This window comes from Odocoileus virginianus, chromosome 30 (genome assembly GCF_023699985.2).
Source record: "Odocoileus virginianus isolate 20LAN1187 ecotype Illinois chromosome 30, Ovbor_1.2, whole genome shotgun sequence".
Classification (NCBI taxonomy): Eukaryota; Metazoa; Chordata; class Mammalia; order Artiodactyla; family Cervidae; genus Odocoileus; species Odocoileus virginianus.
In genome coordinates, this window is record NC_069703.1 from 43,475,976 (window position 1) to 43,486,755 (window position 10,780).

At 52.4% G+C, this 10,780-nt stretch overlaps 1 protein-coding gene across 1 annotated transcript; it reads right to left on the reverse strand.

Moving 5' to 3' along the window:
• Positions 1 to 7,086: 7,086 nt before the first annotated feature.
• ALPI (alkaline phosphatase, intestinal) lies at positions 7,087 to 10,205 on the reverse strand. Its single transcript, XM_070458457.1, has 11 exons — positions 9,928 to 10,205; positions 9,731 to 9,847; positions 9,505 to 9,620; positions 9,139 to 9,313; positions 8,887 to 9,059; positions 8,496 to 8,630; positions 8,334 to 8,406; positions 8,100 to 8,234; positions 7,825 to 8,016; positions 7,487 to 7,603; positions 7,087 to 7,379 (listed from the first exon to the last, which is right to left on the reverse strand). The coding sequence occupies exons 1-11, from the start codon at positions 9,995 to 9,997 to the stop codon at positions 7,087 to 7,089; spliced, it is 1,596 nt and encodes a 531-aa protein (XP_070314558.1). The 5' UTR covers positions 9,998 to 10,205.
• Positions 10,206 to 10,780: the final 575 nt, after the last annotated feature.

Here is a 10,780-nt window from a genome sequence, read left to right on the forward strand (position 1 = left end):
CCAAGCCGCGATCCCATGGTGCTGCGAAGCCACGTCTCTCCTTGTCTATTTTGTGTAAATAACATAAAAAACCTTCCTAGCTTCCCATGGGACCAGACCATGGTGGTCACCGCTGACAGAGGTCTGAAGGCAACGACTTTCCTGTCACTCGAGGAGCCCAGTCTGGGGTGGGGGCAGAGGGGGTGCCCTGCTGCTGATGACCAGGAACTGGGACATCTGGTGAGCTTTTCTAATTATCTCACCAATAAATAACCTGTTTTCATGCAGGAAAATAAAAAGTGAGTGGCATGTCTTTAATTCTTACAAATAGGAGTTCCATTGTGTGTTTATGACTAGTAAAAGCACTTCTTACTGGGGATATAAAAGGGGGAAAGGGCTAGAACCGCAAAAAGCTGGATGCTCCCTACTGAGGTGGATGGTGGCCTCAACATCTGGATGGGGGGGCATCCCATCCCTGTTTCTTCCCTGAAGGGCGGCTCCAGAGACACACAACTGGCTCCCGGGCACCGTGCCAGGCACGTTGGCACAGGTTGGGTATCCCTGGTGGCAAGGGGATGTCAAGGGGACTCTGGGCTGTGGCCTGGATTGTGTGCGGGAGCAACCCTGAAGCTCTGCTCACCTGGAGGAAGCAGGCCCTGTGTCACTTTAGATCAGAAAGTGCGACTAAGAATATGACTCAACTTCCTGCAGGTCTCTGGACCCCTCAACCCCACCCCCACCGGAGACAGGGATGGGGGAGGCATCCTGGAAGGGACAACAGCTGGTCATGCAGATGCTGAGCAGGTGGGGAGACCTGTGTCTGGAAGCAGGGGGGGTCACAGCCTCAGATGGGAGCATCAGCCACAAGGTCAGGATGGTCATCTCGTCTGAGGTCTCCCGAGGTTTCCAGGCAGCACCTGTGCCTGCCCATCAGGAAGCATCCTGTGTGGTCACCAGAGCCCCGCTGGGCTTGCTGCAGGGACCAGGGGGGGTGGGAGAAAGGAGGGACTCCAGGAGCCGGGGATGGGCTGTGCTACAGGTCTGGCTGGGACTGAGCCTGGGGCTCCCCCTAGAGCCCAGTCTGAACTCTGCAGGGAGTGATGCACCGGTAGTCATGGGGAGTTGTTTGTCTTAAGAGTCCTGTCCGGTTGACTTCTCTTGTGGTCCAGTGGTTAAGAATCAACTTGCAGTGCAAGGGATGTAGGTTTGATCGGTGGTTGGGGAACTAAGATTCCATTTGCTGCCGAGGAGCAACTAAGCCCACATCCTGCAACTACTGAGCCCATACTGTAAGAGCCAACCCAACATAGCCAAATAAAAATTTTTTTTAAAGAGAGAGTTCTTACTAGGGTCCAAGGATGACTGGTCTCCCACTCAGATCTCAACTGGTTGGTTGAAGGGACATCAGGCCTTCCAGGGTGCCTAATTTGTGTCTGGCTCTCCCAGGCTTTATCTCATTCCAGCCTTGCCACAAACCTGGGCCGTCAGCCCTGGTTCCCTTGGTGGTTCAGCAGGTAAAGAATCTGCCTACAATGCAGGATCCCTGGGTTTGGAAGAACCCTTGGAGAAGGGAAAGGCTACCCACTCCAGTATTCTGGCCTGGAGAATTCCATGGACTGTATAGTCCATGAGGTTGCAGAGAGTCAGACTTGACTGAGCAACTTTCATTTTCACTCCTTCCTGGAACTTTCATCCTGATGGAGTAAAATTTATGTTTGGGGCAGGACAAGGCAATCTAAGCATAACGCACTCCCTGCCCATAGTGGGCCCTCCCTAGCGTGCAGCCTGCACCTGCATTATACATGAAGCCGACCTTCTTGAAGCTGCGAATGCCTGCTCTATCATGAAGATCAGGGTTGTTTTTTATTTTTTCTGACACAGGCAGCATAACTCCTTAGTATGTTGCATTTCTTTCCCAAACCCATAAGGGGTCCTGGGACCTGTTGCTCACTATGTATGTGCTTGTCTGGACTCTGTATTTTTAGGTGAACTTTGTATAAAATATGGCTGTCTCCTCTGAGTGTATTATCCTTTATTTCAAAAATGGGTGGGAACAGTCCTTGGAGTTTTCTGAAAAAAATGGGTGGGAACAGTCCTTGGAGTTTTCTGAAAGACTTCCTACTGGGTTATAATCTTCACTTGGCTCAAATAAAATTTTCTATTTGGGGACTTTCCTGGCAGGCCAGTGGTTAGGACTCTGCATTTCCACTACACGGGGCAGAGGTTTGATTCCTGGTTGGGGAACTAAGATCCCACATGCTATGCAGTCAAAAAAAAAAAAAAAATTCTCTATCTCTTCTCTATATGCAATGGTTTTGACCAGGCACCCACCCTCCAGCATGGCTGTCAGGTATCCTGGGGAAGAGAATGTGGGCACTGCAGCCAGGGGGCTGACGCAGTGTTCCTTCCTCATTTGCTCACTTCTGTTGGATTGAGACTGGGTAAGTTGAGTGTGTCTAGCTAAGTAGATCTATAGGTTATATGATCTATTGTAGTTTTAAACAAATGATTCCTCCCAAGCAATCAAGTGGGCTTACAAAAATTTCTTGTAAAGAGACGGCAAATAATACCTGTAATCCATACCAGGTTAAGTGGTTGCTACTTCCTCCCTCCTGACACATGCTCATCACCCATGGTACAGAGCTGATGGGAAGGCAGCCCTAAACATAAAACATTAAACAAAACCAAACTGTTTGAAGCACCCCCACCTCCATCATCATTGGTTTGCTCTGGGAGCACCTTGAGATAGTCTCAATAACAGCATGAACCTCCCTGGTTGACAAGGCATTTAAAACCTTAGCTTTCAGGGCATGAAGACAACCCCCCACAGTTTTTTCCCCGTGATGTTTAAAGCGATATGCTGTTCTACCTAGTACTTTTTGATATTTCCCTAAGCAATGATAAATATTTGGAAGGCTCTTTTAAAGTTTCTTGTGTAATAGCATAAGACAAAAACACCTACCACCAGGCAAACATTTATTCTTTCTGCTGCAGTAAAAATGGCAGAAACAGTGAACAGAAAATGATCTGTCGAAAAACCAAAAGGCATTTCTTTGTCAGCAAATACCTTTGGAAGATGTAGAGAAAATATTGCTGTAGATTGAAGAAAAAGTGTTAGAGCAAATTACCCAGTGTGGGAGGTTTGCTATAGTCAGTTGGCTGAAAGTACAGATGTTTCTACACATCTCAGCTTAAGGTATTTGCTGGATTCTGTTCCAATAATGAAATACACAAACCACTTTGTGTGTGTGTGTGAGCCACTAAAGGAAAGATGTGGCAGGGAAGATATATTTCCAACAGTTCACACTTTGTTTAATAAAAAACACTGTCATGTGGGGAAAACAGTGCAAGTGCACCCACTGATGGAACTGCTAGTGGGAAGAATTTTTTCCCAACAAAACTTTCACTTATTTATTCCTGAGCCTCATAGAAAGCTAGTGAGGAAAAGAGCAAACATCAGGAGCCATGCATTCCATCTCTCCCATGAGCTGTTCAGACAGCAGTGATGGTCCCACTATTGTGATTTCGTTGGTTGATGTGTAGGTGACCTTCAGGTCAGTTCAGTTCAGTAGCTCAATCGTGTCCGACTCTTTGCGACCCCATGAACTGCAACACGCCAGGCCTCCCCGTCCATCACCAACCCCTGGAGTTCACCCAAACCCATGTCCATTGAGTTGGTGATGCCATCCAACCATCTCATCCTCTGTCGTCCCCTTCTCCTCCTGCCCTCAATCTCTTCCAGCATCAGGGTCTTCTCAAATGAGTCAGGCCTTAACACAGTATAAATGTGTGCATTTCCTGTGTGAGGCTTCTTGTAGACCCAGCTTGGTTCTCCTCCAATGTCTTCTCTCGGAGGTGTACCTGATTTTATTGCCAGGTTTCATTTGAATCCAGTGAGGAATGGGACAACTCTGCTTTTGTATCTTGACCCAGCTTGAGACTGAAAGTCTTGTGAGAAGATGTGGTGAGGTGCAAATTCAACCACACACAGGATGGCGGAGAAAAGAGTTGGGAAGGATTTAAAGAAAAAAAAAAACAAAACGATTCTGGATGATAAAAGCTGTAGAGGCAGCAGAACCTGCAAAGCCCATCTCTGGTCAAACTATTGCAAGAAAGAACTAGAAGCCTCAAGAGCACATAAAATACAATAGGAGCCATCCATGGTGTTCATTTTCTAAAACCAAGATTGTCCAAGTAAGGGAGAAGCTTCATGATAGATTCTTGGTAATGGGATTGAGTGTGACCTTGAGAATATTCCAGATTAACTCCACAGAATGAGACATCTTTATGGCAAGGTATTGAAGGGAGCTGGCATGAGTCCTTCTGCCCTCTTTCTTCCTGACTCCCTTTCCTTCTTAAAGGTCAATGTGCTGATATGTCTCTAGGTGACAAGCATGTTGACAAAAATAATCTATAAACAATCCATAATGTTAATAGGAATTGTAAGGAGTTTTATTTGAGCCAAAGAAAGGACTATAACCTGGAAGACAGCCTGCTGTCTGGAGGAAACTGGAAGAAACTGCTCCAGAGAGACATGGGTTTCAGCATGGTTTCAGAACAAAGAAATAAAACAAGTCATGGATACATTCCTTCAAGGTTTAAAAAAAAATCAGATCAGCACATAAAGAGAGTCAGTATGGCCTTGGCAGCTGGGAAGGGAGTCCCGGGATTGGACCAAGATTGATGTCCCAGAAAGGGAGGAATTTTTAATTTTTTTTAACCTGGACATTCTTTATGCCTACTCAATGTGCCCTTTACTTAAGAATTAAATTAGATGTACAAAGTATGTTTGATAGGCCAAAAATCAAGTTAACTCATGTAAGCCAGAATGAGTTCCCCATACCTGGTATGTAAAAATTTATTTTATCAGCAACTATCAGTCTTAAGCAGTTAAAAAAAAGCTTGAAAAAAATAAGCATACTTTCTCTGCATCTATACTTCATGGTAAAGATTTTAGAACTGATGCTTGAAAATGTGTCCGTGGATGTGATTTTGTGCCAACACTTGGACCTATACACTTTTTAAAAGCTTGGAAACAGAAACTGTTTTCGTAAGTTAGGTTTCATTTATGTACCATAAAATTCACCTTTTTCAAGTGTACTATTCTGTAGTTTTTCTTAGAATATTCAAAGTTGTGTGACCATCACCACGAATTCCAGAATAATCTGTTTTTCAAACCTGTGGTTTGAAAATGAAGAGTTCCCTTAGGAGTTGAACCCATTTATGAAACATAAACAAGCAGCTCTTTCCCTTTGGTTTGTTGGACCAGCTAACTGACAACAGAGAAGGATGAACCACACAAGCTGCATTGTAACAAAATGCCTTTGCGCAGTTGGTGGGTGGAGTGTAAAAACCAGTCCAGTGGTTTAGTAAGGCCCTCCTTCCATTCAGCTCCACAGTTTGTGACGGTCACTAAAAACCAGAGTTGAAGCAAACTGTCCTGAGAGCCTGGCCTTTAGATTGATGTTTTACAGTGTGAAAACAAAATTTTAGTAAATAAGAAAGCATATTCAGTCATATTAACATTTCCAGTGAGAGAAAAATGCTTTCCCTGCAACTTTTTAAAAGTACAAAGAAATTTGTAGTTTTGTAAAATGTATTGGAAAATATGGCTGTCTTCAATCCTATAAAACTCTTTGGAATGTGTCTGTGGGGTGGGTTATATGACTCAGACAGTAAAGAATTTGCCTGCAATGCAAGAGACCCGGGTTCAAACCCTGGGTAGGGAAGATCCCCTGGAGCAGGAAATGGCAACCAACTCCAGTTTTCTTGACTGGAGAGAGGAGTCTGGCAGGCTCCACTCTCACTTTCACTAACACTTTCACTTTCACGTACTCCGTGATTTTATATGGGAGGGGGTGCTCCTGAATGTTTTCAGACAGAGGTCAGAAATGTTAGGAGTCTGGACTTCCTCTCCGGTTTCCCAGCTCCCACCTCCACCCCCACAACAGAAAAAGAACCAGAATAGAGTCTTCTCTCCTCAGTAGCCAGAAGAATATTTTCTAGTCTTCCGGTCCTGTTATGTCCCTGCTCACAGCCTTCCTCCCACACTCTGGATGAAATTCCACCTCCTCCCCCATCCTCCCATTCCCTCAGCTTTGACCCTCTTTAACAGCCCGGGTCCCCAACTAGGTCCCCCTGCCCTGCACCCAGCCCTGCCCCGCTGTCCTTCTGTGTCGCCTTTGGTCTTTGCTCAGTGTCAGCCCTTCATCAGCCCCTCCCTGACCTCCTGATGTGACCCTGACCCCTCTCACACAGACACACACTCTGCGCCCTCTCCCAGGGCTTCTCTTCCCACACACATCACTCCTGTATCACACTTGAAACAGTTTATTTCAGGGCTGCTTCCTCCCTCCCAGGAGTGTGGGGCCTGTGTCCCCACCCCCAGCTCCCCCGCTGCTCCTGGGATCCCCCAGCCTGGAAGGGGCACCGGGGCCACCCTCACAGCAGCTGAGGGACCTGGGACAAGTCTCCTCTCCTCTGTGTCGCTGTCCCCTCTCTGTAATGGTACCACTGGGTTCCTAGGAGGGGCCGCTTAAGATTCTGTGTCCAGGGTCCCCCGGAACTCTTTGCCCCAAACATCTCCTTGGCCCCCAGATGCCCACAGGGTGGGTTCCAGGACAGGGAGCCACGCCTTCTCGGAAGCCCCGCCTCCAAAGCCACGCCTCCAAGAAGCCACGCCTCTCGGAAACCCCACAGTCCCAGGGTCTCCTGAAAGGCAAGATGTGGGTTCCAGCCGGGCCTGGGACCCCTGGGACCAGCTTGGTCCTCAGGTTGGGCTGTGGGCAGTGGGGGGAGTCTGGAAGGTCCGAGCCCCCTTACAGGGATCCGGGGTGGCAGAACACAAAATCTCAAGCCACTGAGGTTGGGTCGGGAAAATCAGGGCCTCAGTCTCCAGGATGCTCTGGGCCACGAAAGGCTGTGAGCTGAGGCTGCTTGGTTGCTGGGAGGTGAAGCTCTGGTGGTGGGGCTGAGTCACGGGTCCTGGAGTGGCCGCTAGCATAGCACTCTGGGGTGGGGACTCTGAAGTGGTAGCTCAGGTGGGGCCTGCGCTGGGAGATTTTGGGAAGGAGAGGGGGAAACCCCAAGACCTGGAGTTGGTGGGGGTCAGTACAAGGTGGGCACCAGCAGCAGCAGCATCGCCCCGGCCAGCAGCGCCAGCAAAGGCGGGCTGGCCGCCAGGTGCGCGGCGTCGGAGAGGCCAGAGGGGGCCTGCAGATTGCAGTCGGTGTAGGGCTCCACGCAGCCCGCAAAGGCCATGACGTGCGCCACGAAGGTCTCCTCCTGCACGCCGTGCACCAGGTGCGCCTGCGGGCCTCGCGCAAACACCGCCACGTCCTCGCCCCCGTGGGTCTCGCTAACCAGGGGCACGGCTGCCTGCTGCCGGTACGAGGGGTCCTCTGGCCAGAAGGTGGGGAGTTAATGTGACAAGGGAGGCAGCCTTCTCCTCCCCAGAGTTCCTGTGGCCAGGGTCCCCACCTCCCAGCGCCCCACCCACTACACTTACCGCTTATGCTGTCATTAACATCGGGCCTTGAGCCCCCGCCAAGCACGTAGCCAGGGCCATTGCCATAGAGGATGGAGGTGTAGGACTTGTTGTCTGAGGCCTTGCTGGGGGCCAGACCTGCAGGGAAGAGGGGACCCCGTGATCACACTGACCCCAGCCTTTGGGGTGCCTCCTGTGTGCAGAACCCAGGCAGGTCTTGTCTGTTCAGTGACTTAATCCTCACCAGAGCAATCCAGGGCAGTTGCTGTTATTACCCCACTTGACAGATGAGGAAACTGGCTCAGAGCACTTTTGCCTCGTAACTTAGGGGCGAGGACCTGCCCTCTCCCTGGGCTTACCGAAAATGGAGGTCCCACGCAGTGTGTAGCCACCAAAAGTGAAGACATGGGAGTGGTCTGCAGTGACAAGGATCAGCGTGTCCAGTTCGCTAGTGAGCTCGTTAGCCTTGGCGATGGCATTGTCAAACATGACTGTATCAGTCAGCGCCATATAAGCTTTGCCTTCATGGTGACCGTGGTCAATGCGGCCTCCTGCAAGAAGGTCACATATAAGATACCAAACCCACCTTGATGGCCCTCATCGCTCCTCTGTTCCCCAAGGGGCTGCCACTCACCCTCCACGAAGAGGTAGAAGCCCCGAGGGTTCCTGCTCAGCACTCGCAGGGCCGCCTCTGTCATCTCCTCCAGGGTCGGGTCCTTGGTGGGGTCTTGCTGAACATTATACTTCATGTCTGCCGGCTCAAAGAGGCCTGTGGGAAAGGAGAGCAGTGGTGACTCTCAAGCTGGTGATTGGGGTGGCCCGTGGCACCCATCCCGGGGAGGACAGTGGTTGTGGGTCGGGTCGTTACCCATGAGGTGTGTTACACTGGAGTCATTGGCCGCCTGAAGGAGCGCCGTGCGGTTCCACACATACTGGGCTCCCTGGGAGGGGCAGAACCAGGCTTCAGCCCATAGCCCGACACCCCAGGCCCGGCCCCGCTGTACCCCCTGCACCCATGAGCCCACATCACCTGGTGCTTGGCCTGCCACTCCTGCACCAGATTCCGCTTGTCCTTCCGGACTCCAGTCTGATTGACATCATATGGGTATTCAGGGTCTGGGGTCCCCTCAGGAAACATGTACTTTCGGCCTCCACCCAGGATCACCTGGGACCAGAGATTAGGGCAGGTGGGATTGGGGCCTGGCTGGCCCTTTACTCCTCTCACACAGCCCCTACCTCCCCCACCAGGTCTGTAGGTATCGCCTGTCCCCACCTCCTACATGGTGCCACCTCACCACACATACACACACATGAAGCCATGGAGACCCCAAAGACCCCAGGGCTGGAGGTTGCCTGGGACTGTGTTGAGAGTGTGCCCCACCACTGGTGCCCAGCCCTGCCCCGTGTCCAACATGTCGCACATCAATATCCATGTTGTTGACCAGTTGTGTGGCGATGTCCTGGCAGCCATACGTCTGTGCATCGGCAGGCAGGTCAGCGTCTGAATACCAGTCTCGATTCACAACGTGCGCATAGGCCCCGGCTGGGGAGGCGTGCTGCACCCTGGTGGTGGTCACCACTCCCACTGACTTCCCTGAGGGTGGCAGAGGTCACGGTGGGCCACTGAGGTCTCTGAGCCTGTCCCTGCCCAGGAAGCTGACGCCCAAGCCCACCTGCTTTCTTGGCCCGGTTCATCACAGACGTGACCTCATTCCCACGTGTCGTGTTGCACTGGTTGTACCGGGCGGCTGCACTTACACCAATGGTTCTGTAGTTGCCCTTGACCCCACACAGGTAGGCGGTGGCAGTGCCTGCGCTGTCTGGCACCTGTCTGTCCACGTTGTATGTCTGGGGGCAGAGATGCCTTCAGCTCTGCTGGGGTAGACACCCAGCTCCTGACCCACGCCCTGGGCCCATCCTCACAGCCCCCGGCCCCTATCTCAGCCCCCAACCCTCCTGGGACTTTCCTTCCTACCCTGCTCCCTAGGCCCACACCCACCCCTCCAGTGTAGACCACCCTGAGGTCACTTGGCCCTTACCTTGGACAGAGCCACGTATGGGAACTGGTCCATGGCCAGGGGTGTCTCAGGTCCCGGCTTGCCATCCATCTGCCCCTTTAGGATCCGAGTGGCTGTCACCGTAGGCACCCCCATCCCTGAAGGTACACACTATGTCAGGTCTGAGTCCCCGGGGCCAGCCTGGTCAGCTGGCAGCCCAGGGTTCCAGGGTGGGGGGACAGGGGGTGGACCAGCCTAGCGCACTCACCATCCCCCAAGAAGAGGATGACATTCTTGGCAGCTGTCTGGATGGGCTGCAGCTTCTTAGCCACATCAAGGGCCTGGGCTGCCTGGCGGTTCCAGAAGGCGGGGTCTTCCTCCTCAACTGCCCAAGGGGAGAGTGGAGGTCAGGTCAGCCTGGGGCGGCCCCCTGTGAGTGGGGGGTGCCAGGAGCTGCCTGGTTACCTGGGATGAGGCCGAGGGAGAGCTGTAGCCGCAGGCCCAGCAGCAGCAGCAGCAGGCAGGCCCCCTGCATGGCTGTGTGATGGCGGAGGGTCAGGATGGGACCTGGGGAGGCTGGGTCTCGGGCAAGGCTGGGACACCAGGTACCAGCTGCAGCGCTGGCTGCCCGGGCTTAATTCCCTGCTATAAAAGTCTCCAGTGTCCCTCCCAGTGCCCCGGGTGGCCACACCCTGCCCCTCACCTGCCCTATGACTTTGAGCCCTGTTGCCAGGGGGACGTGGTGGGTGTGGCTGAGCCAGCAGGGGTCCTGAGAATTCAGGTCCCTCCCTCACAGGATGGTCCCCAGCTGTCTGTCTCCTCAGGGTGGGGTGGGGATTACCGTGCAGAAGTCTTAGGCCTGAGGAACATTTTCAAGGTCCTGACTGAGGCTCCTCCCAGCCCTCTGCTCACCAAGTCCTGTGGGAGAACCATCTCTCCTTCCTTCACGTGTTCAGTGTTTTCTGAGACTCAGCCTTGACCTGATTTGGTTCCCAGTGCTGAGGGACACAGCCTGGGCCAGGGGCCTTGGTTAGTTCCCTGGTGCCCTGAGGCAGAGTTCTATGGGGTGGCCTGTCTGCCCTGCCCCCTGCTCAGCTCCTCACCAGACTTGACCTGGGCAGGAGGTGTGGGCACTGGGCTAGTGGGGGCCCCTGGGAGCCTGGGCCCAGCTTCTGCTGTGGAGAAGGATGGGGCTGGAGGTGAGAGCGGAGCAGGGGCCTTGCCTGTGTCTTCAGTTCCTGAAGTGCTGGGTCTGCACCGCTGTTTGTGTTTGTGTGTGTGTGTGTGTAAGGTGCCTGAAATCGGTTGACAGGTGTGG